The 26311-nt window shown below is 36.5% G+C and overlaps 1 protein-coding gene across 1 annotated transcript in view; it reads left to right on the top strand.

Annotated features, from left to right (window-relative positions):
• Nucleotides 1–26311, top strand: part of UBE3C (ubiquitin protein ligase E3C) — a 70258-nt gene that overhangs the window by 34100 nt on the left and 9847 nt on the right. The window contains exons 14-19 of the mRNA XM_064638117.1: nucleotides 921–1025; nucleotides 2082–2169; nucleotides 5621–5718; nucleotides 8944–9076; nucleotides 10275–10522; nucleotides 23268–23480. Of these exons, the coding sequence (XP_064494187.1) occupies nucleotides 921–1025; nucleotides 2082–2169; nucleotides 5621–5718; nucleotides 8944–9076; nucleotides 10275–10522; nucleotides 23268–23480 (885 nt within the window). The remainder of the gene's footprint in view (nucleotides 1–920; nucleotides 1026–2081; nucleotides 2170–5620; nucleotides 5719–8943; nucleotides 9077–10274; nucleotides 10523–23267; nucleotides 23481–26311) is intronic.

The raw sequence follows: 26311 nt of genomic DNA, 5'->3' as shown, positions 1-26311 counted from the left end.
GTGAGGTGATGTCATCAGCAAATTCCTTGGACTACTCCAAGACACCTTTAGCTGGAAATGCTTTTTTTGTTAATGCAGCAACCAGTAGTAGTTCATTTTTCATCTACTTTAGAGATGTAACTTTTGCTGTTAATGTTTTATTGGCAGTTGAATGTTTCTGCCTTCTCTCCTTTCTGAAGTTGATGTTTGCTTTTGTACAGTTTGGCCATTGAGAAGAGCATCACATCATTCTGCTGGTTAGTTAGTCAAATTTATTGACTGTGGGCAGAAATACTCACTGTTTATTAGTTGATCCCTCAGATTTGCCTAATGTGGAAGGATCGATGTGACCTTTGTCTTGAGACAGAAGCAGAAGTTCCTTTCTTCTGTGGAGCATTTTCCCTAAAAAAAAAATCAAGAATCTCTCTCCATGCAGACAAAGAAAACCTAATAATCAGCCAAATTGTTCAGAATCTCTTGTTTTGGAGTGAGTGGTAGGAAAGAATAGCTGTATAGTTCTCTCTTCCAAAACATGTATCTATTCACACATTTAATTACTGAAAACATATATCAGCAAAAAAAAAAAAAGGAACATGGTATAAGTTACCTGGTTAGGTGTTATTGTTTTTAAATAAGTAATTTAGTGTTAGTAATGATTTGTTTAGGCTTCCCTGAACTGGCATGCAACATTTAGGTATGCAGTCTTACTAAGTCCTATGCATTCTTGGTTATTAGTTTTTTGAATGAGACTTTAATAAGCCATTTTCTTTTTGATGACTTACAAGTAAACCATGATTACTTACTTGCATTCTAAGGTGTTAAGTCTAAGAGCAAGTTTTTGTAAGTTAAAAATAAGTAACATTTTCATATGTTACTGTGCTTGTGGACTGTATAATTTCATTCACATTGCTGAATGTAATGGATGTGTTTCTGACTCCTAGGTCATCACAAACTTAGTGAAGATGTTGAAATCTAGAGATACGAGGAGAAATTTCTGCCCGCCAAATCACTGGCTCTCAGAACAAGAAAACATTAAAGCAGATAAGGTAAGAGCCACGTCCTTTTCCACAAAGCCTTACAGGTGCCAAAGTTTCAGTGGTAGAGGGTTTGATTCCTGACAGTATCACTGATGTTGATGTTGAACAGATTGTGTGGTTTAAAACCTGGAATAATGTTGCTTTTCTCTAATATAAAAGTCTTGGATCTGTTAAGAAACTTTTACGTTAAATCACATTTCCAATCCATAAAGAAAAACTTGCTCTACAGTGCAATGGTGTAAGCAATTTGCATTTGTAACAGAGAAGAACTGAAAATCTGGTGGCATTTTATTGCATTTTCTCATAGTAAGAATGCTAAATAAAAGGATTGCTCTGTAGTGGGGAAAACACCCTCCAAATTCTCTTCCAAAATAAAAGAAAATTCATTAGCATTTTCTGTACCTAGAAATGACTTTTTTTCTAAGAGCTTTTTAAAAAAATGACATTGGGCTTAAAAAGTGTGTATGTGAGTGCAAAAGACAAAGCTGATATGAAAGTGTAAGTGCATCCTTTGAATCATCGAAAACCTGGAGTTTAGGAGTCAAGTTACACCTCAGAGTGCCTTACACATTAGATGACTTAAGAGTTGGAAGCTTTGCATGGAATAGTTAAAAGTGAACTTTTCTGTTTATTTTTTATGGTTGCACATTTGCTTGGCTTGTGTTTAAGATCCTCATTTCTCTGTGTTCTTTATAATTTGTAGGAAATAGTGCTTACACACCTTAGGGAAAGTAGTAGTACTCTTGAACTCTGGTGCTAACCTGATTCTCAGTACAAAGTAAACAGAATTTTTTTGACATCTCAAAATTCAAACTCAGCTTCTCTAGTATCTTAAATACCAAAACTTAATGTTTTTTAAAAAAATAGTGGACTTTATATTATACTGTTGTTAATTTTGCAACTCAGCTTTAAGATACAAGTATAAGGAGGAATAATTAGAAATGAAGATATTTAGGCATTCAGACATGCTTTTGGATGTCACAGCTATATATATTTACTATGTAATAGTAGTTTATAATGTGTAATTACATAATGTTTAACTGTTAAATACTGCTAATTTATTAGGTTACACAGCTGTATGTGCCATCAGCCAGACATGTCTGGAGAGTCAGAAGAATGGGAAGAATAGGACCACTGCAATCTACTTTGGATGGTAAGATACTGTCTATGCAATTTTTGCTTTGCTAAGTCAAAAAAAGTTTGCCTTTTGCAAAGAAAATCTACCTCTTCTAGAGTTCTGTTGAGTATTTTGTATTAAAGTCTTGGTAGCCAAAAGCAAGGCAGTCTTTCATAATTTTGTTTCACATATTTTAAAAAATAGTGTATTTGTATACACGTGGGTATATCTTTAGAATAATTAATGTTATTTAATAACAGCTTTACCTAAGCTTCTACTGGCCTGGATGAGGGGAAATGATGAGGTGGACAAACAATGCGTTTTAAAAATATATGTATTAGTATGTATAAAATGCAATTGCATAAGATAGAAAATTAGTGCAGTTGCTGAAGATGTAAAGAATTGAGGTTTTGCTTTTACTGTTTACTATAAAGAAGCATCTTCATTATATGTTAAACTGTAACAAGCTTAACATGGTAAATGTTAATTACTATTTATAAATATTGTCTCTAATTAGATAAGAAACCTAACCCCCTGAATTATTCAAAATATCTGGGGTTTGTGGAATACTTCTAGAGAAAGATGAGAGAATTGGGCAAACTTAGCAATCAGGATAAATTTACACTAACTTAGTTGTGCCAATATGCTTTCTCATGTAGACAGTCTGTTTCTTTGAGCTTTTTAGGTACACTATACTGGAATTTTACCTTGCTGTGCTCAGGTAAAATAATCATTAAATCACTAATGCTTGTGCAGGTTTAATAATGAATTAAAAATGGGGCCTTTAAGCAGCAAAATGATCTATCTGCAAGAGCCCATACTCTCTTTCAAGATGATGTAATCTGCTCGAGTTAGCTTAGCCATATACAGTAGATCATGTAGAGAGGACTGCAGCCTTTGAATGCTGCTATAGAGTTGTACAGAATGAAAAGCTTTGTCCAAGGTTGAAACCTAAGGGCTTCTTATAATGATACTTTTTAATTGAGTAGCTATGATGGTAAAAGTTTCCTTTGATTACCTTATTAGTGTAGTTGCCATATAACAACTGGTTAGTCCGGTGTAATTATTCCTCAGAATTTTGAATAGTAAATTTTTTCAGTTTGGTGTCTTTCTTTGGAAATCACCTATTTTAATTGATTGATAATATGAAGACTTAAAAGCAGGTGGTTTTAGCAAAAATAGCCAGGCTTCAGCAGGCCTGTGTTCTGTGTACCTTACAGACTCCACATCAGCAATCCGTGTTTCTTCACTGACCTGCGTGACTCTTGACAGCTGCATGTACTGTCTTGATGTTCTCCACTGTCAGACCTGTTCCACACTTAATACTTCCACATTCTCCTGCTATTAGTCTCCTTCCCCTCATATATACAGTATCTTTAGCTCTCTCGCTTGTCTTCCTTCCCAAAATAGCATCAGTTCCCTCCATTTTGTTAGTTGCCTTGCTCTGGGCAGTTGGTGGATAAGGAATACACATGCTGTGGTTGGAGTGGAGCAGCTGCACGCCCTCATTTTCCTGGCTGGCTGTCAGACAAGCTGACACACTGAATAGAGCTCTCCTTGCTGTTTCTGCATTCAGGTCACTAAAGGAATTTCTCTTCTCTGTCCAGTTGAAAATGTTCACAATGCTTGGTGTTTTTGAATATCCCATTCTCTATCAAAGTTAAAGTTCAGCTGATTAGCTCAAAAGATGTGCTGGAGGCAAGATGGTGAAGAAAGATGACAGAGAGACACAGTGTGTTCATGTAAACCTCATTTTCATATGAAATCAGGCTAAAAAAAAAGTGCAATCAACATGAATGTGTGAAAACAAGCAGGTAACAATGTGCACGACTTGTTTAATTCCTCTTGACTCCATGTGGGTTAAAGCCAATTAGCATGAAAGTACTGCTGAATCACATATGGTCATGTTTATTTGTACTTTTTCATTTACTTAAATGGCAGACTCGTGAGCTCTAAATGCCCTCTGTATTGATGACTCCATCCCATATTTCTCTTTAAAGAAAGAAGCTGTGATGGAGAAATGCAGATAAAATTGACTAATTGACTGAAATAATTGAACTGTCGAAGTCATGTAGTAGTTTACCTTTGCTGTACATGCACTTTTTATTTAAAGTGCTTTTAACTGTTAGCTTAATAGGCTGCATACATTGACTTTAATTAAAAATGTTTACTAAGTAAACTAAGGGTAATCACAGATAAGCATTTTATCAGAAATTCCATCGGGTTGCAATGTTGAAATCTGACCCAAATGAATATACATCAAGTATAGTGATATTTTGAGTCATGTCCTATTAAATTGGTGCTTAAAATAACACTACTTAAAGTGCTTTGAGGAGTTAAAAAAACAAAAAGCCAAAAGAACATTAAGATAGTGTCCACTTACAGAAGGGCAGCAAGATGCTTGTCACCACTGGTAGGAGCCAAAGGAAAAAACTTGCAGCTGTCATCATGAACTTGCAGACTGGGTAGTGACACACAGAACATTTACTTATTTTGTAATATGGTCTATGAATAGTCTAGACTCTGGAGTCTTTTTTCAGAAAGGTGGTTATTAAGGGGGAAAATGAAACAAGATTGGGTGTTGTTTCCTCTGTAGACTGAAGCCTAGGTGGACCTTTAACCACAGTGTCTAGTCAGAGAGCAATACTGATTGCAGTTAATTAATTCATGGCCAGATATGTGCTCAGCAGCTGAGTTTCCTCCCATGAAGTTAAAACAGGATTATAATTTCTGCACTGCATCACCCAAAGTTGAGTTGTTTCCTAAAAACATCCTCTGTGGGTATGAGGAGGTTCAGAGGAGGTGCACAGTAGCTTGGGAACTACGTGTGAGTGAGTCTCTCTGCTGTGGCTTCTTGAATTCTTCTCTAGTGTTTTTTTCTTAAGTACATCATGCAGTTTCTTGATGATGTTTTCACTATTTATGCTGTGACTAGGATTTAATGTGATCACTGTGACCTTGGGAGAGAAAACTCATTGCAGTAAATGCTTTCTGTTCGTTTCATGAGATTTGGGTTAATTCTTAGTTTTTTTGCCTAAAATGACTTGATTGAATCTAGATGATGTAGTTGAAAGCACAATAACTTTAAACTGTATTGATCATCAGGATGGGAATATTGTGTATTCCTGCAATGAGAATTCTAAATCATTACAGCTTCCTGATTGTGTTCTATCATGTATTTTTTTCTTAATTCAAAATCTAAAATGTCAGGGATAAGAAGATTGATTTTTTTTTTTTTAAGAATAAACTAAAGAGATACAGAAGTACTTATTTTTATATGCATTTTGTGTGTTTTCACTACTTATATTTCAGTTTGCCTGTAGCAACTAATGTTTAAAGAAAGGTAAGGCTTTGTATGACTAAGTAGTAAATAAACTATTTTAATGTATATATTTTTATACAAAGTAGATTGAGTCACTTGATACAAAATAAACTGTTTAAAAAATGTTCTTTCCAAAATTTTTAAAATTATTATTTCTGTTTTAAGTGGGTTTGGAACCAGCACCTCTTTCTGTATCTGAAGAACGACAACTTGCAATTCTGACAGAGCTACCTTTTGTAGTTCCTTTTGAAGAAAGAGTAAAGGTACCTAATTTCTAATTTAATATGCAATTTGTTTTTTAGCTTTTTGTTTTGAGTAAGTGTAAAAAGAGCACTTAGTGAAGTAGGAATTGGATCAATCCCCTGCAGAGGATTATGGCAGTCTGTACTGTTTTTCTTCAGTGCCCACAGCAACTGAACATTTAATAACTTTCCTCTTATTTTACTAGTTACATTGGCCTTTGTAATAATTACATTAGAATTAGAAACATGTATTCGAGATACACGGCAGCAGTTTGCTTGCTCAGTTCAATGACTGACCTACGTGATTGCACCCTCTTGTGGTTGCAGAGCACTGACCAGTTGTGTGTCCGTAAGGAACAGATGGCAAGGTCACAACTGGAGGCTTTTGAGAGATGGGTGGGTTTGCTCAGAATGAGATAATGGATGTTCATTCAGGAAAAATAATGCCTAGAAATTAAGTTCCTGCATTCATAGCTGAGTAGCTGAACTTCAATAGACTATGTAGCTTAAAACTTGCAAGATTCTTGTACTTGGTTGATTGGATTTGCTTTTGGATGTTTTTTAGATTTATATACATGTAATTGTTAGTTCTACTATGTATTTCTTTTTGCCTCATAAGTATTTTTAAAGCTGTTACTCTGTTATGCACATTTTGTTTTGTTGTCAACAGTATCAATTGTTTAAAAATTGCTCCCTGAATTGTCTTGGAAACATTAAGTTTCAAGACACCATCAAGGGAATGAAGAATAATTCCATAGTGAAAGCCAGTTGGTATTTTTCAAAAAAGACAGTGACAACTTTGGTAGAAAATGAGTGATTTTTCCAGGCAAAAACAGTTTATCCAACAAACATCTTAATATCTGTCTGGTAGTATTGCTCTAGGATTACAGGGAAACAATTGGAAGTGACCTCAGGCAGGAATTTCTATGCCATGACTTAGTCATTGCCTGCAGCCTCTGGATGTCTCAGAGCTGTGTTGAGATGCACATATATTGTTTCTGGAATGCATAAAACTTTCTCTGGTGCAATAGAACCTTGTGTGGTTTTATCACAAAAACTGAAATAACCATTGCATCAGAGCTTGGAGAGAGGGATAAAGGTATAGACTGAACTTTCATAGTTCAAAGAGAAGATCCTCTTATACTGCGTTGTGGACCAAATATGGATGGTCCTTTTTGTGTCATAGGAGGAGTCAACATTCCTTTGGAGTCTCCCACTGCCTCTACAAAGCAGCTTCCAGTAAGGGAAGAAAACACCACATCAAGACCATAATAAGTTTTTTTTTATTCTTTTAATCAGTTGCCATTTATTACTTTGTAATTTAATGTGGTAATACAGCTCAATGCTGTTTGTGTGTGGGGAGTGTTCCATATGTCCTTTCATTTTCTGACTTCTTCATGAGATTTTTACCTTGAATTACCAGATAACAGATACTCCTACAAGCAATTACAGAGTCCAGTTTCATGGTGGGCTCTTCAGCCTTCTGACCCCAGGGAATATTATCCTCTTTAGCCTTAAGGCACAGTGGGATTGTGCCTTTCAGTGTGATATTTGCCTGTGGGAGGTAATGAATCCAATTTGTATCAAGTGCATTGGTTCTCATCTACTTAAGCCATACTTTGGTCAGCTTGCCTATGGTGATGTTAATTCCTGTGTTGTGTGCTTCAGGCAGCATTGCTTACTTTTCATTGTAAATGCTTCAGTTATACATTAAGGTTCTTGTTTTCAGAACTAACATCTGCATGAACCCTGGGTTATGTAGCAGTCAGACTCAGTACCAAGAAGAGTTTTGCTATGAGATAAACCTCCAAGGGATTCTTTCCATCTAGAGTTGGGTAACAATAAACTGTATCTAGTCATGCTTCAGGAAGGAGAGTGGTGGTGAGCATATTCTCATGTCCTGTACATAGGAAGAAGGTGCCTGTGGCTACGTGTGTTCATGTTGTAAAATGAGACAACTTTTGGTCAGCAGGAACCTCTGGAGGTGCTCTAGCCCACATCCTTCCTCATAGAGGAATAACTTCAGAGTTGGATCAGGGTGTGCAAGGACTTGTCCAGATGAGTTTTGACTCTTTCCAAAGATGGAGATTTCACAAACTCTCATGTAACCTCTTCCAATACTTAATCACTCTTACTGTGAACTTTTTTCTTTACATCCATTCATTGTTTCTCTTTCTGCAGCTTAGGACTGTTTTCTCTTGTCTTCCTTCTGTGTACCTTAGGGAAGAATCTGGCTTTGTCTATATTATAATCTTCCTAGTTGGAGAGCATCTTCTCTACCAACAGCAATTGCCCATAGAAACAGTAGATTTGGAACCTTACAGCAGTTTTGTCTGCTGTGGTCAGATTTCCTCTTTCATGGTAAATTTGTTGGTTTGAAACATCCCTGCAGACTCTCACGTTATCTTCTTAGTTAAAAAACTGTCTGAGATATTATTGGGAGATTACATCCCTTGGTAAATGTACTAGACTATTTATTGAGTATGGTAGTGGTGCCAAGAGAGAATACAGTAAACATACACTTCCTGAATGGAGGGAATAGTATTATACATTAGATAACCCCCTCCTGTGCTATATCTTGGCATAGAAGCACAGTCAGCTACAGGTACTCTTCAGGTGAACAGGTTCTTGTTGTGAAGACTCGAAGAGGGACAATGTGAAATTCAATTTGTACTTCACTTGGCATAATTTTTTTTGGTTGGTCTGATGCTCTGGTTCTTTTTTTAATGTGGCAGTCCTATCCGTGATTTTGCTTTGAATTATTTGTTCACTGCCTGTGAGAGGGGAACTGATACCTAATTTCTTATTACTGGGAATGTTCCTAAGCATTGCAAATGGCAACAAAAAATTATCTACTAGTATTGAGGATAAGCTCTGTGTGTGCAAAATACTCATGTGACTTTTTCCCTTTATTTTTGAATACTTTACATTTCAGAACTCTGAAAGTTAGGGAGAGAAAACTGGAATCACTGGCACAATGTCTGTAGATGTGCCTCTTTATGTAAAAAGAACTGAGGATGATATCTTAGCACAAAGAAATCTTTTGCATATCTATCCCGTCTTCTTCCCTCCCCTCAGTCATTGCTCTGTATTAAGTTTCTGCAGCTCAGTGAGAGAGAAGACAAATCACTTGAAAGTGATTTCCAGAGGCAGCTCAAAGGACAGTAACAGTAGTGAATAACGATCTCTCATTGAATATTTAGATCTGCACAATGACATGATTGCTCTTTTCACCCATTTCAACAGATTTTTCAAAGACTAATCTATGCTGATAAACAAGAAGTTCAAGGAGATGGGCCATTTTTGGATGGAATTAATGTCACTATCAGAAGAAATTATATTTATGAAGATGCTTATGATAAACTTTCTCCTGAGAATGGTAGGTTTACAATTAAGTTATCAGCTTGTTTATAACACATGACTGTTCTTACCTTGTAGTTACATATTTGCTTACTTGACTAGTATGTTATGGGTGTATCTGCTCTGAGGTGTGAAAGTTCGTAAACAGCTACATTTCCTCATTTTTACGTAAGTAATTTCTGATTATTGCAGTCTCATTCTTTTTCCAACCTACTCTTATGGGGCTTTCCTTCCCATTTACTTGTGCAAATAACTGTACTTTGTATATTTATCTGTGTAGTTCATTAGATATTTTCTGCTTTGGTGATCTTTGCCAGCATATACGTATGGACTGAACAGGATTTGTGAGGTACAACAGAGCTGGTGAAGGGTCTGGAGCAGAGGTCTGAGCAGGAGCGGCTGAGGGAGCTGGGATGTTTAGTCTGGAGAAGAGGAGGCTCAGGGGGGACCCAATCACTGTCTACAACTCCCTGACAGGAGGTTGTAGCCAGGTGGAGGTCTGTCTCTTCTCCTGGGGAAGAAGTGATAGGGCAGGAGGAAATGGCCTCAAGTTATGCCAGGGGATGTTTAGATTGGATATTAGGAAAAGTCACCACAGAAGGGGGTGTAAAGCGTTGGAACAGGCTGACCTGGGAAGTGGTGGAGTCACCATCTCTGGAAGTGTTCAGAAAATATGTGGATATGGCACTTAGGGACATGGTTTAGTGGCAGTCGTGGTGGTGGTGATGGTAGGTTGATGGTTGGAGTTCATGATCTTCAAGGTCTTTTCCAACCTTAATGATTCCTTGAGTCTGTATATACAGTGCTGTCCAGTGTGTACTCACACAGAGCCAGGGCTCTGTAGAATCAATGGGAATGCAGTGCTTATTGATGGCTCCTTCAGGCAGGAGGAAGCTGAATCTTGCACTCACAAACAGAATTTTCAAATTATTCTTGGGCCTTTTTCAAGTATCTCGTAGGATTTTTTTTCTTCCTCTATCTAGTGTCTTTCCACTTCTTCTTTCAATGACTCTTAAAGCAAGACCCTGTCTACAAAATGAGTTTCACAAACTGGATATTCCAAAATTCAAGCCAGTAATGGACTTTTGCTACTATGTACTAGTTCAGTTTTTAATATAACATTAGATACGTTTGTATGTGTAGTTACATGTGTTTTTATCCAGACAGAATTGAAGCAGATGGTTGCATCTGAGTTTGTCTCTCTCCTTTCTCTGCAGAACCTGACCTAAAAAAGCGCATTCGTGTTCATTTACTTAATGCCCATGGTCTTGATGAAGCTGGGATTGATGGTGGTGGGATTTTCAGAGAATTTCTGAATGAACTACTCAAATCAGGATTTAACCCTAACCAGGGATTTTTTAAGACCACCAATGAAGGACTTCTTTACCCTAATCCTGCTGCACAGATGCTCGTTGGAGACTCATATGCCCGACATTACTACTTTCTTGGAAGAATGCTTGGAAAGGTAAAAACAGTGGTGTAGAATATAAAGCTATAGCAGTACTGAAATTATTCAGTAATGTTTTTTTTCTATTTGGATTTGGGTAGATGGGAAAAAAATAATGGTTTTCCTAGTCTTGAGGAAAAATAACTTTGAGATGTTGTGTCTGAACATTATATATCACCTAAATTTCTGTTCCTTTTAATAAGTTACATACTTGAGAAGTACAGAGGGTTTGCTATATCCTGACTGCCAGTTGAGCAAAGTGTGCATGTGTTTGCTTCTGTGTATATCCTGTTGATTAAAGTTAAGTTGATTGAAGGCAGCAGGTCTGCTCTGCTTATGGTGATTTTTAACCTGGACCTTTTTGGAATATGACTGCCATTACGTTTTCATCATTTGGAATATATGACAGTAGTATTTTAAAAAGTTTCTAATTGTATAAAGTGTAGAATTCTAGCTAGCATTTAAAATCTGCCATCAGCATTTGCCATACTTAAGAGCCACATGCAAATTAATTTTCACTTAATGTGTTCGGGGTTTGGTACATTTTGGATATTTCTTGAGTTTTAATGCTTGATATTTTGGTGATGTGAATGTTCGAAGGCTAATAGATACTTGTTGAGCTAGATGAAAAATTAAAGGGGGAAGGAAAAAAAGTGAGAAACCATTGCAGACATTAATTACATTCAGTTTTCTTTTATGGTCGGGTTTAGTACTGATGCTATTTCATTCTAAGCCCTTGAAATAATTTTTGTAATGTGAAACAAAGTTCGGAATACAAATTCCATTTCAGAAAAAGAAGAAAACAACAGTGACTGTTACTTAGCTATCTAAAACTGAAGGTATTTTAGATGTAAAAGTCCCATTTATCTGCCTGAATTATTTTGGAGGGTAAAATCCTGCTCACTTGCAGTGAGATTTAACATGCAGTTTGATGTCTTTGTAGTGTAGCTGGAAGTGATTTAGGAGGATGTTGTTGGCAAACTTGAGTTGTTGAAACAGTGATGTTCTTGAGAGTTGCCAGTCAACTGATTTCGATTGAACTGCCACTTTAGGCGAATTCTCTGCTTGTGCATCCCAGCTACTGCCACATCCAAACTTCCTGAAGAGTGGAAATTTCAAATCGGCCATTTCGATGAAATAGTCTATGCATGATGTTCCTGCTCCTAATGGCAGATGGATTCAGTACTAATACAATAGTTTGTAATTATGACCAGTGTTACATATCCAAGTCTTTATGTTCTTTCTGAATGTATAGATTTTTGGAGTGGGGAAGGAAATACTGTGGTATTGTAAGGAAGTTACTTCACCACAAAAATGTTTTGTGTATATCTATGAATGGGGCAGGGATCAACTGATAGGCGAGGCTTGAAACAATATTTAAAAAAAAGATTGTAGTTTTGTATCTTCAATTTCCTCTGTCAAAACAACACATTGCCTTCTGTAATTGAAGATAATCCTATAGAGACAGAAGTTGCAACATGTGTTTTATCTCACAAAATACTACAAGTATAGTTTTACTTTTGTCTTTTTAAAATCCAAGGATTTATTATTTAATATTTTGAAAGCATAAATTGTTTTTGATTTTGCAGTATGTTTAGATAAGGTAAGAACTGACAGTGTTACTTAATAATTACTCCTATCCAGGTGCACAGACACCTTTTTAGTAGTGTATTTAGAGACTTAATGAATTAAACAGAAAGATAAGGCACGACCATACTATTCAAAACCTGCCAGTATTGTGATCTTGGTTAGGTTATTGAATACTCACTCATCCATTTTCAAAAATGTGCCCATTTAATGCTTTGCACAGAGTTATTTGAAAGCAATAGTGGATTATTAAAAGCCCCTTTGTAAACAAAATAGATATAATGCAAAGGAAGCAATCAGGCATCCACAGCAATTTCTTATTTGTGGAAACCAGTATGTAAAGAGTGCTGCCACCAGAAACTCTCACCTAAGAAGCTTCAATATTATCAGAAAACAAATACATTAAAATATAATAATTTATAGAATTTATCTGTCTCTTGGTAACCATTTCATCCTAATATCCAAATGCATTTAGCTTTCACTACCATAGAGTTACATCCAATTCAGTTTTTCTTCTTATCAGGAAGTTTCTAACAGCTTGGCATCTTCTCTGTTAATTAGTTCAGAAGTAGAAACATCTGAAAATTTAAAACTTACCTTTAAAGACAGTGTATCAAAACCACGTTAATTATTTTAACCCTAGATAAATTGTTGACTATTTAGGGTGTATTTTTGTAGTTAGTGAAGAAGTTAAAATCTGTGTGTAAACTGCATGGCTTGTTCATGAAACTTTTATAGTCACTGAATGAGGTCTTGTAGAAGTAATACCATGTGATCGTGTAATTGCACATGTTGTCTGAAATCATTCTTAAAAAAAAAAAGCAGAAATGAGTTTGCTTAAACAACAGCTACTCAAACACTTCCAAAGTTTACCTTTCTCAACTTTCAGTGACTTTACTCTGAAATGTAAATATTATCTTAGCATTGGTGCCTTTTAAGCATTTTCCTTTCTCTTCCTTAAAAGTAAAAGCTCAGCTTACCAAGCACCCTCCTGGTAACAGCCTCCCACCGCCGGAGGTGCTGGAAATTTGAACCTCTCACTGGTGCCCACTGGAAGCACAGCAGTGACTCCCAGAGTCCAGGCTTTGCCTGAGAGCCAAGGGTGTTTTGGGCTCTCAGGAACACTCAGGCAGAGGAGTTCTAGCCCCAAATTCTCTTTTTTGTCCTCTCTGGAAAGTACAGTCTTGTTGTCCCATGTGGTCTCCCAGAAGAATGGATGGTCTGGATGTTCTTATCCTTTTCCTCTGTTACAAGGTAGTTCTGGGCTGTGGGGAGGCATCTGATGTGGTTTAACTTCCTTTCCACATGCAGTAGTTGTTCTGGCAGCACTGAAACTCTTTCCGTGTGCAGACTTTCCTGCTGCAGGTTTGGCAACGTAGTGGACTTGGCTCAGGAGAACACAAAAGTTGCTATTTTGACAGGCTGCCAAAATTTCAAGCAATGTAGCCAGAGCAAGGAAATTTGGAAGCAGCACCTGGGAATATTAAATGAGGATTTTCTCCATACTGATTCTTGAGTGGTCTGCTGCAAACATGGAAGAAGTGGTTGGTAGAACAGTGACAGAGAATTAACATCTGAACTTCACCACATTTAGACCTAAACTCAGTGTTGTATATACTGTATTATCTTTCCCCATTTTCAGTTTACATTTGCATTTATTCAACGTTGCTACTGTGACAGATGTTGTGGAAAAGGACATTCTTTGTGTTTGGAATTCTTTGACATCAAGCAGCTAATTCTTAAGATAATTTCCTTCAATTTCTTGAAGCATCAGCATTAGTTTAAGAATAAGGCAGGAAATTCATAGATTAGTATGATAATTTTTATGGTTTCCTCTTCTTCTTTTTTGACATAAACCTGCTAGTGCTTGCATTTATTTTGTTTTGCAGTGACTCTCTTTGCATCTTAAACAGAGCGACTTTTTCTGACACTAGAGATTTTTGTTTAATGCACTCAGCATCTTTGGTTATACTGAATTCTACCATCTCTAACTCTCTTATTCCAGCATATTGAACAGCACGTGTGAGTCACACGTTCATGTTGCTGAAGAACATCTATTTTTTGAAATATAGTACTAAATCCTCTTTTCTAAGCAATAGAACATGCAGTCCTGAGAGTACACTAAGGTTTTCTGAAAAGATTTAAATTTGTTTTGCCAAACCCCAGCTTTTGTCTTAAACAGTTGGGAAAGTAGTATGGAGAACAAAATGTCTTTTGAGTTGTTTTGAACTGAGTTCTTCCTTTGTGGACCCAAATAAAGAATGTTTGTAGAAGAAGCAGTAAAGACTGAGAAAAAGTGATGTGTTTATTTTGAATTTTAGCATTATTTTGGTGATGGATAGATTAGACAGTCTAGGTTTAGTCTTTGATCATTAATATTTAATGGTATATAGGAGGTCAGTAATTTCCATGGCCTGGTGGATATTATATTGATGAAGGTCTAAGTTGTTTATTTTCGTATGACTTTTTTATAGGTTACTATACTGATTTAAGATACAACAGACTGTTCTGTGCACATATCTAAATGTTGTTAAACACATGTAATTGAAAAAACGAGTTATAAAATAGGTCCTTTGGTAAAATTAAACTTTAGAAGAGTAATAGCACATCAAATACAGATTTTATTACCCTAGAAGTAGATGTGGGACCTAATTATTGATTAGATTACTTTTCTGTGTCTTAGAGAGCATGGCTTATGGTTCCTGTTTGTAACTTTAAATAGAGCTGTGATAGCTTGTTTGTGGTGCAAGATATTATGCCTGTCTGGGAGGTGCAATTGTAACATTAACAGTGTCTATAGAATCTGTTTTCCTGAAAAACAAAAGTAGTTCTTAATCATTCTTGGGCCTTATATAAGATGGACTGAGTCAGTGGGAGTCTTTTCACAGCAGGATCTGGATCAGATCCTAAACTCTTAAATTATCAGTAGGATGCAGTTGTGGAGTTAAAACTTTCAAGGGAATGTTTCTGACAACATATTTGAGTGCCCTTTCTGTGCCAAAAACTCAGAGAGAGAAAAAGCAAGAAAACTGTACAACGAGCACTGGGTTTTTGTGTACTTGAATATTTGATAGGACGGTGCATTGAGCACTTCACTGCTACTTCTTCTCTGACTGTTGAAGGATGGGGATTTTTTTCCTTATGATATTTAGTCTCTTTCCCTTTTCTTACTGTCCACTTAATTAGATCCACTTTGGCTTGGCTTAGATCAGTACACAATTGATTTGTGCTGCAGCCACAATTGATACTACTAGTACCTAGAAAGGTAGGTATGAAATTGGTGATTCTGATGCAAAGAGGAGGTAATTGGTATAAACTCTTTGTTTTATTAATTTCAGTTACCCTGCACATGATTTCATAGACTCAGCATTTTGCTTAAAAGCAAGTTAGCTGATGATCATTTGTCTCGGAAAATCCTGAATCATCTGAAATGGAATCAGAGCAGGAATTTGCCATGTGAACTGGCATGGTCCTTTAGTTATACACTGTGTGCAGAAACACAAGAGCAAGAGAGCAAAATTGATACCTTAGGGAAGTTATTTAATGATTTATGAATGCAGATGGAAACTAATCTGAATCTGTTTTCTGACACAGTTATTCAGCTTGACAATTCCTTTGTGTACTGGTGCATTTAAAATAACCAATTATCTTTTGATTACAAATAGCTATGTTAGTAGTAACCTTGTAAATATATGTCTAGCGCTAAAAGACTGCTGAAATGTGGTATTTTAACTCTAAATCTTTAGGAAGGAAAAGTGTGTATTGATGGATTGTGATATTTATTGGGTCATAATGTATTTAAATTTTCTTTAATGCATATGTTAGTGATTGTTTACCGTGATAAAGTGCATAGAGGTCTCTGCAAGGAGTTCTGTATGGAAAGAATTACCTCATGTCAGTGGTCACTCCTCAATTAAAAGTTCCATTAGCAGATGATTCCTGCTTCTGGTTTGTGTACTGATTGCATTTTATTGCCTCTAAATCAGGTTCCTAGACAGGGAATAAATAAACAGTTAGAGTGTGTGGTAATGGTATCCTGATCTTTTTTCACACTTGGGAACACCTACATCCATTTCAATCAATTAAGTTTGGAATATTTACTGAAATTCTTAATTCTGTTTGAACTGTCTTTAAAAATGACTAGTTTCACTGCTATTAAAATACAGATTTATCTTAAAAGCATATCCAGAGGTTAGTTATAGAGTAGTAAGTGTTTTAGTATTTCAGAAGATTAAACTTAAATAAGGAGGAGATGTCTTCCTTTTATCTTCAGTTCTTCCTAAATTATGTTTAAATTTGAGGCAAGGAAAATCTATTAAGCCTTTACTGGAACTTCAGTAATGAATGATAACTATCAGTTATCCAGAGCATCCCCAGGTATCTATAGTCCTTCCCTTTCCCATCCCTTAAAACCCCCCAAACGACATCGATAGCAATTTATATCATTTATGTGGCTTAAGTTACAGAGATAACTGTTCTTATTAAAACAGAAAGAAAGTATCAAGCTGATGAAATGGTGGTTTTCAGCAAACGCTGGCATGTCTGAAGCACTCTCTAGGTAATAAACATTATTGTAATTAAATATGTCCTAAACTCTTAGAATAAAATTACTGGCGTGACTTTCTATTTTTAAATTAAAAATTAACTCAAGGTCATTACACTTCATATGCTCCAATGGAGCCTTTGGAAATGAATCCTTACATTTTTCTGCAGGTGTGTTTAAGAGTCATTTAGGGGTTTGTTCTGTGCTTGTCACACGCCTTCCCAGGCCTTTCAGGGATTTGCACCGACTGCAGCAGATTTGACAGCAGGTCCTTCACACCTGAGTCTTGCAACCCCCAGATCTGTGGAACTTCCATGAACTTGTACTTGCTGACCTTCAAATTCCCAGTGAGTGGGGAATCTGAAGTAAAAGCAGCTTAAAAAAGGCTTTATTCTTTTCTTAAAAAATTATTTTGAAATCTGTGATGATATTGGCACTGCTGCAGGGGCTATGAATAAAGCTCTCAGAAGCCAAATTACAGACATCTGGCTGCAGAGTTTTGGACTCCTACTTTTTTAAAGACAGAAAAGGCATCCAGTATTTGAACAAAAAGTGAGCTGTGAATTTTCACAGTGATATAGGGAGGATGATGTACCAAATTTCCTATTAACATGGTGATAAAAATACATCTGACTGACTGCTACTGGAAAGCTCAGGGAGCTGAAAACAGTGACTTAAAGTTCCCAAACATTGCATTGTGACACACACCTGAGAGAATTAGTTTTATTTTACCATATTGGCATTGGGAACAATATCATTTTGGTTTTGCTCACTTTAAAGCACATTATTAAGCATATTTCTAAGAAATTATTTTACCTATAAAATTCTAAATGCTGGCTTTAAAAATGCTTCAAAAATATGAGTACATGTTAATTTTAATGTAAGTTAAATTTTTAGTTTTATCTTTTTCATTGGTGTTGAAAAGGCTTTGCTGTCCCCAAAGGCTTTGTGAGTGTGATATTTCTAGGATATAAATAATAAGGTAGAAGGAAGTTCTAATGGTTTTGCTATTTTTCGATCATTTTTATTAACGGTTCTGTACAACTTTGAAGATCTATTGCACTCTGTAAGTGCTAAGTATTATTTAATAGTAATTGTTTAAAATTACTGAAATAGAAGAGGTTATGGTCTTGGGGGCTGATTATGGAAATAATTGAATTTAAGCTCAGTCACTTACTGCCTCAGCCCAAAAGCCGTGCATCTTTCTAGGCATATGACTTTAGCATTGTTTATATTGTAAAATACAGTTCTGGGTTGTAAAGGATTAATGGAAAGTAGGAGTAATGCCTGATTATTTTTCTTAAGAAAGATTTTAGTTGAAATAATAAATGAGAATTAATTGTAGACCTGAAAGTGTAAGTAAAGTCACTAAAGCTGCCTCACAGGGAGGGAGACTTAGCTAGTTCAGCTGTCAATTTGTTTACACAATTTGAACCTTATTCAGCATGTTGTAATGCTCATGTGGCTGAAATGACTGGAGTAGCTTAAATTTTGTCCAAATTTAAAACGTGGCATGAAATCCTTTCATTCTGAAGAGCCATTTCCTAAATCTTGGGGTCATACCTGAACCTTATGTGACTATGTAGTACTTAAATGATATCATGATAGTTACCATGTAGAGTCCCAGTCAGGCATTATTATGTTGAAATAAGAAGTCCTCCTTGACCAGAGAACTGTCACTTTCTCACTATGTCCTGGATACAGCTGTCCTTCCAGCCCAGATCCTCATTCCATAATATATTACAGCTGATGGCATACCTGGGTTCTGAAAGGTGCTTGTCTTAAAGAACCATTCCTTGTTCCTCCACATCAAAGATGTTCAATGAATGCATTCAGTATATTGATAAGTATCTGAACATTGTATTTTTCATCACTGTAGATGCCCACGTTGTGATTTGTCACTGAACTGAGTAAAGGCTTCTATAGCCAGACCATGCTGCAATCAGTTACAGTCCAAATGTACTGTGATCCCGGGTAGCCAAGATTATTTAGAAGGGAATTAATAGGCTTCAGACTGTATGTGAAGTGAAAGCCTATTAACCACAGTAGGCTTTCTGCTATTTTGCTTATTTTTAATATTCTGGTGTGTTCTGCAGGCACTCACACACAAAGGGGGAGAGAGGTGTATGAAGTTCCTTTTACTGAATACTGCTTTTTCCATAATGAAATAATTACTCTTGGCCTTCTGACCAGAAAAAAGCTTATTTTAACCATATCGTAAGAAAATAAAAAAGGGTTGACATAACTGGGAGAAGACAGGGGTGAGAAGTACTAAAAATAGGTTGTTACCTAAACCCAGATTTTTTTGTTTTGTTGTTTCAGAATCTTTTAAGTTATTTTATTAGTTTTCTAGAGATGTCATAACTTTGCGTAAAGAGCATCCCTAACCTACATGAGTTTGAAATAGTGCTGGGGAATCCAGGTTGCCATTTTCATCAGGCATAACCTTTTAGCTCCTGGGAATGTTGGCACTTCTGTCCAGCTGGAATGCTAATATCCCAGCCTTTCAGGGAGGCAGAATTCTGTATAGGCTCTGTTAAGGTGTTTGTGTTGACCCCACATCTAAACATTAGAAACTAGAAGTCTAATGCCATATTTGACCACCAATTGCTCCTTTCATGACTTCCTGCTTGGATTTTTTGCCTTATGTGAGTCAATTGCAGTTTATGGGACTTGAGGATAGAGACAATGAAGTCAAGTCAGGGGCTCATCGGAGAGGAAAGTTGGGAACATGAACTCTCAGAATCCATCACAGAATGGCATCAGTCCCATCAGAGTTAAAGGAAACTGGCCAAAGGGTGAGAGTACTTGAAGTTTGAGAAGAGATTAGTTCTAAAGTATAAATTGGTTCAGTTTGCTGGCTTTGATCTCTTGGAGCAGTGTATGAACAGGAAGTTCTCATGAGGCAAACAGAAGAAGACATCTCTCTCCAAGAGCAAGCCAGTTTCTTCTACCAGTGTTGTTACTCATTGGCTGTGGGAGGAAAACAGAGGACAACTTTTGTGGGAAGAGCACGAGCTTATATTGTATTAAAGTACATTCTAGTGGGTTTCTGTGGCTGGGTTTGGGGGGGGGGGGGGGGCTCCAGGGGGGGCTTCTCTCAGAATCTGCTAGAAGCTTCTCCTGTCCTGTGGAGCCAGTAATAGTAATGCCTCTGTGATAACATATTTAAGAATAGAAGGTTGTTGCAGAGAAGAAATTCCAGCCAGGGAAGAGCAGAGGGAGAGTGAGAGAGCGGCTTTAGTGGGTACCTGGTATCTGCCCAGGGTCAACCCACTACATACATATGTAAGCATATTCTAAAGATGCAGTTTCATATTGCAGCTAATTAATCTGACTGCTGGTACCTCTCTGGTGGTCACCATTCCCTTGCCTGTCACTGGTGCTGGGCTCCTGCCTCCTTTATGTTGATGTTGCAGAAAGCCAGTTCAGGGAGTTCAACAGGCAAAAACCCCTAAGCTTAAAATAGGGTAATTTAGGTAACTGCCCCAAGGCAGTTCACTAAGGAGAAAGAAGGAAGGAGTTGAAATCTCCCTTTGGGCCGTTGGATTACCTTCAGTGAGAGAAATACCCATCAGGGTGGACTTCCATGAGCAACTGGCTGCTCCAGGTTTGTGCTCATGGTGAACAAATGATCTTGCTTTTCCTACCCAGTTTCAGCTGTGGCTATGAGTTGGATCTGACTTGATTGAAAGCAAGCTCTGACTGGATTTGAAAGCAAGCTCAACTTCAAATACTGTCCCATGTGTGTCCATCAACAGCCACCCCACTTTGTGAACCCCAAACCCAACAGCCCAAACAAAGCACAACACAAATAATCGGCAAATTTTGAACTAATTCAGCATGTTATAATGATCCTGTAGCCTCTACTGTACAACCTCTACTTGCAAACAAGCCCCGGTGAATCAGCAAAACCTGATTGTTTTCATTGCTCTGGCAGGAAGGGGTGGAATTGCATCTTTCTGCAACAACAGGTAGTTTGATCAATTTATGCTGACTGAGAAAAAGGGAAGTTAGATGGAATCTGGAAACAAAGTTCCAGTTTATTTAGTCATGTTGTACACAGCATTTCTTAGCATCTGTACACACTGCTGGAGCTGTAATGGTGGAATTTACCTCTTTGAAGGTAAATTGGAAAACCAAAGTTTGTTGTGACTTTATTTACCAGAGTTTCGGTGCATTTTTTATTAAACTTTGTTAGAACAGCTTGACTTTCAAACTAATTAAAACACTACTGTTTGTCTTCTTTCCAAAAATACTTTATTTTGAATATTGCAATCACTTAGCTAAGAGGAGGAGTAATTAAAGTTATTCTCAAACTGTACAATTTAGTTTATTTAAAAATGCTTTATATAGTTTTTAGATGAAGTTATAAATGTTCACTTTGGAACTACCTGAAGATTAATAGTGATGCATTTGAAATGCATTATTTTTTTATTGATTCTTAATGTAGTAAATTACTGAAGTTATTTGGCAGCAAACAGAAATAGCCAGTGATGTTGTTCACATTTATTTTCCTGATAGCGTCACAATTTGCATTAATTGCATTGCAGCTGCACTCACTTATATTAAAAAGCTTCTACCATAATTAATCCTTTTTATTTCAAATCATTTTGGCACAATTTCTAGCAATAAACACTCATAAAAGACAGACACTTGAAAAATAACATACAAGTTTCTTCAATATACCTATTGCTGCTTTTCGTGACAAGGAATTATTGATAGGCTTCTAGGATCAAGTGTTGCAAGTGGTGAAGACTTAAGACCAGTTTGAAAAATGCTAAGTGGATTGTTTTGCATAAAAAATAGACAGGTTTTGAATTTGTGTAATTAACCTGTGTTTAGAAAATACCTTGATTTATGTCTACATTTGTATTTCAGTTGCATACATTATGGAAATTTAATTTATAATCCATTTAGCTGATGTGATCATAGTTTTTAGTGCTATCATTTATTAGTCCTTGTATATTAAATGCTCTAAAGGCTTAAACCTGCCTTGTGTAAAAAATTACACCTCTGCATTTACATTTTATGAGTCATAGATGGAATTCCATTTTAAATTCGGGTAGCTTTGATATATTTAAGGAATTACAATAGCTTTATTGTTACTAATGCAGGAACAGCAAACACTGACCTTATACATTGCAAATTAATGATTTATCCCTCTAGTTTGCTTTTAAAGTCAACTATACAAATGAGGATTTCGACTTCTACACCTTGAATAAATCATATGGCTCTAAATATAATGCACCCTTTGGCTTTGAACTCGTTATTCTTAATTCTTTTGCAAGGTCTAACTCACCTCATAGAAATGTTCTTTCAAAAGTTTAAGGAATTGTGTATATTTTTCTTAACGTCTTTGTTGGAATATCATTGAGCAATTAGAGCTACATTTATTCTTTTTTCCTTTCCCCCCCCCTTGTGCTTCATTTTCTAAGTTTGCAGTAAATTATGGAGGAATTAAGTAATGCCAAAACGCTGCTCTTGGAGAGTTAAAAGGGGAAGAACAATGATGTTACAGTGATGTTATGGTGGGGTTGCCTTTTCTGATCAGCCTGTCAGTGATTGCAGTGATCTGTAAGGATTTGGTTGTCCTTGGGAGAGATGCCGATGTGGCAAACAGACTGGACAATGGGAATGGCTGTGGACAGAGGGCATGTGCTGGGAGTATTTTGGGATTTTTTAAAGCAATGGTTCTTTATTCAGAATAGCTCTGAAGTTTCCATCTCTCCTCCTTTTGAGAGCTGTCATAAGAACTTTTTCCTTCCAGTCAGGAAGTTGTTACTGACTTAATGAAAAACCTGCAAAGTTGCTTTGCATGACATCAAAATGTGCTCATACAGTAAATGAACTGAGAGTGGTATTGCTGGAGTTCTGTGCATTTTTGAAAATTCTTGGGGATACGTTCAGTTTACAATAAAAATACATTTTTCATGAGTGCTGCATATTTGGGTCAGGTGCAATTTTAGTTCAGTAATCTTTTGACAGGTGTAGCAGTGTCAGGTGTAGAAAGGGTTAGATGTATGATACAGTCACAGCTGGTAAGCTCTCGGCTTGGAAATGAGGGGTGGTTTGATTGTGCCATTAATTCACCAAAAATGTGCAGCAGTGAATCTGTGTAACAGTTTGGATTAGTTTAAAATGTACTCGGTTTGCAGAGTTATTTTTAAGGGGATGACTATCCCACATGTAGCAATTTATATGAATGGAAAAATATTGCTTGTGATGATGCTGATGGAAGTAAAGATGTTAACTTTTTTTGTGAGACATTCTTGATTCAGTTGCATTGTCCTTTAGCAAACTTTGCTTTTCTTGCCAATCTCTGTGATTTGGACAAGAAGATTAATGACAGATAAGCAGTGACCTTACATTTTAAATCACCACATAATTAATTTGTGAGATTTGGGGCCTTAGTGTTTCACAAGAATATACACATTTCAAACTTTGACTGAGTATTCTTAAATTCATGCAATATCTGGGCTATTCCCATACCAGAAGAACCTACTCAGGCAGGTAGGTTCTCCACATTAAGAAGGAATTACAGAAAAGTTAAGAAATAGACAGTAGCCTTCAGAATTCCTGCATGTACAACAGTAAAATCTAATGTGCTTTTTTAATTGCTTTCTTTTTCAGGCTCTTTATGAAAATATGCTGGTGGAGCTGCCATTTGCTAGTTTTTTCCTCTCAAAATTGCTTGGGACAAGTGCTGATGTTGATATTCATCATTTAGCTTCATTAGATCCAGAAATGTACAAAAATTTGCTTTTTCTCAAGAGCTACGAGGGGGATGTGGAAGAACTTGGACTAAACTTCACTGTGGTGAATAATGACCTTGGAGAAGCACAGGTAAGAATAGCTCTCAATTTTTTTTTCTTTTATGTATGACTGATGAATCATTACTACCCTTGCTAATTAATTTTTTAATTTAAATGTGATAAGAAACAACTGTTAAAGGTGCTGTGATTCTGACTCAAGATTTGGAGTAGACAGTAACTAACCATGTACTGAAAAAAATAACTTGATGATGACTTAAAAGTCTTGTGGTAAACTACAGTGATTATTTTATAAGAGTCATACATACAAAGTTCTATTGCCTGAGATAATTTCTTGAACAAAATATTTTATGTTGGTTCTTCAATGGCACTTGAAATAATTGCAAAAGTTAGATGATATGTAAACCATAGAAGTACTGCCTGGTTTTGGAGTTGGAGTTAGCTGTCAAAATGGTTTGGTCAAAATGGTATAGAAATGATCCTTTATTGTGAGATAAGCATTGTCTCCTTTATCTGTAATTTTCAAGGTAGAGAGCCTGAAGTTTGACCGACCTTAATTTTTCTTTTTACACCTCTCCATTTTTTTAAAGTGTTGAGACACCTGATAAGTCAGAGGGGATAAACAGTGTTCAGTGCTTCTAAAAAGCAGTTAGTTAGGTGCTTAAGTATGATATTTTTTTAATGCAATTGTACTGAATAATTTGATTATGGCTTTTGTTTGCTCTGTTGTGTGTGCTAAAGATCACTTACACTCTTAGTAGGAAATAAATGTCACTAGAGCTTTAATAGCCTGTCTTTATGTGCTACTGCAGTTAACCTCCTTAGGTAAAGCGTTTTGTCATGCTTGCTCTTTAATTTTTGAGGATTTAAAATGGTGTACTACTTACGGTCTATTTATACTGGATTATGGTACATAATTGGCTCAAAAAAGTAAACTTGACCACACTGTGATGTTCAGCAGTGATGAACTGAGCCTCCTCTCTTGAGGAAGAAGCAGAGACTCTAGAAGGAGTTAAGCAGTTCTCTGGGGTTTCCCTTTGGTCAGGGAAGCTGAGAACTTCTGTGATGCAGCAGCACCACTGAGATGCAGTAACTAGTTCTGGAAGTTGTTAGGCTGAATTCTCTGCTGCCAAGACTACTTCTTGAACAGCATCAGGCTTGGACTTCATTTTACTCTTCTGTCATCCATTTTCTGTCATTTTGGAAGATCCTAATACCTGGATTGCATTAAGTCTTACAATAGTATCTCAGATTTGGGGTTCCTGCAGTATACTACAGGGGAGAGTCAACAGTTGCCTAATATAAGTAATGTTTAACATTAAACATATGCCATATGTACTTTTCTCCTGTGGATTACACTCCCTATATGAAACCATCTGACCTGCTCTGTCTTTAGAGAAACACTCAAAAACTTGAGAGAAAGACATGTGCAACAAATGCACCAAAAAGCACATTGTTAAAGCACCTGCTCTGCTGTACCCTGTGCTTTAAGTGACTGGTACTGAGGTCTGCAGTACCCAGGTTTGGGTTCTGGGTTGCAAAGCACACGAGGTGGTAGTTTCCAGTATAATCTGGGATTTTCAAGGAGGGGAAAGTCAAAATTCTAAAGCCATTTGTTTAACTGCACTTAAAATAATAGCTTTGTTGGTCACAGTTAATACCAGTCCAGTTTAGTATCTAATAAAAAATGAAAAGTAGCAAATATTTTCTGGAGGGGTTTTGGTTTCCATACTTTATACATCTACTCAGTATGTCCTCAAAAATTAGCCACACAAGTTAGAACCTACCTCAATAAAAGGACATAGAAAAGGGAAATAGCTCAGAAATAACATAAGGGTTGATCCAAGTTAAAAGATATTGCAAGATCTACCTACTGCAACAAAAAGTTGTAAAAAGTGCATTCTTGCCAAGAAGCCCAGTTTGTTTGTTAAAATTCTCTGACGGCTATGGCATATTATCAAGACTTTTGACTTGTAATTTTTTGGCATAATTTTAAAAGGAAGATTAAATATAATAGTAAGTTACTGAGCTACTAAATGAAATGTAAGTTAATATAAATATTCTGGTGCTGATTTGCTGTATTTATACTTGGAGAGAGAACACTGTACCCATGAAGTATAACCATCTTTTTATGGCACTGGCTGCATGTTCATGTAGTTCAACAGAACCTTGCTTCTTGTCACTGTCTGCTGCCTTTCAATACAAGAAGTTACTTCTTATACTTCATTTCATTACCTTAATAAACCTCATATGGGTGAATACATTTTGTCTGCTATTTGACTTGTAACCACTGCATACTAATTGATTGTGCCAAGGTAAGGCTAATTCACTTTAGGAAAAGAGCTTAATTTGCAGTCCTTATGTTGAATGTACATTATCTGTAGTTTTCAGCTAAACAACCACTTTAGTGTTTAATAAATTAGTGCCCAATAAATGCATCATAAATCTATCATTGTAAATAGCTGTCCTCGTGGCAGTGTCCATCCACCAACTGTGGCACAAAAGCATTATCTGCAATGAAAGACACATTCAAAAGGGGCTCTATTGCCTCTGTCAGTAGTAGAAGGTAGAAATTCTATTATCAGTGTATTGATTCCAATCCTGTAATGCGCTTTTAGATCCCATTAAACTATTGTCAAAGTGCATTCACCAGAAGTTGAAAAAGGTACTTAATAATTTGCACATTAGACCTGCTAATTAGGGGAGCTATGCCATCAACCTTATCTTCCAACCCCAAATAGCTTTGGCTTTTGATAAAGAACTATCTAATGCAGTGATACCAGCATACATTTCAACTGCCTGGGTCTCCTGCATAAAATGGTGGCCAGTAAAAAAGTCTCAAAAGGATGTCAGGTGCCTTCAAGTAGCAATGTATATTGATTTAATTTTTCCCTTTATCTTGTA

This window comes from Pseudopipra pipra, chromosome 1 (assembly GCF_036250125.1).
Source record: "Pseudopipra pipra isolate bDixPip1 chromosome 1, bDixPip1.hap1, whole genome shotgun sequence".
Lineage (NCBI taxonomy): Eukaryota > Metazoa > Chordata > Aves > Passeriformes > Pipridae > Pseudopipra > Pseudopipra pipra.
The sequence above is the reverse complement of the archived record's forward strand: the minus strand, read 5'-3'. Positions and strand labels throughout refer to the sequence as shown.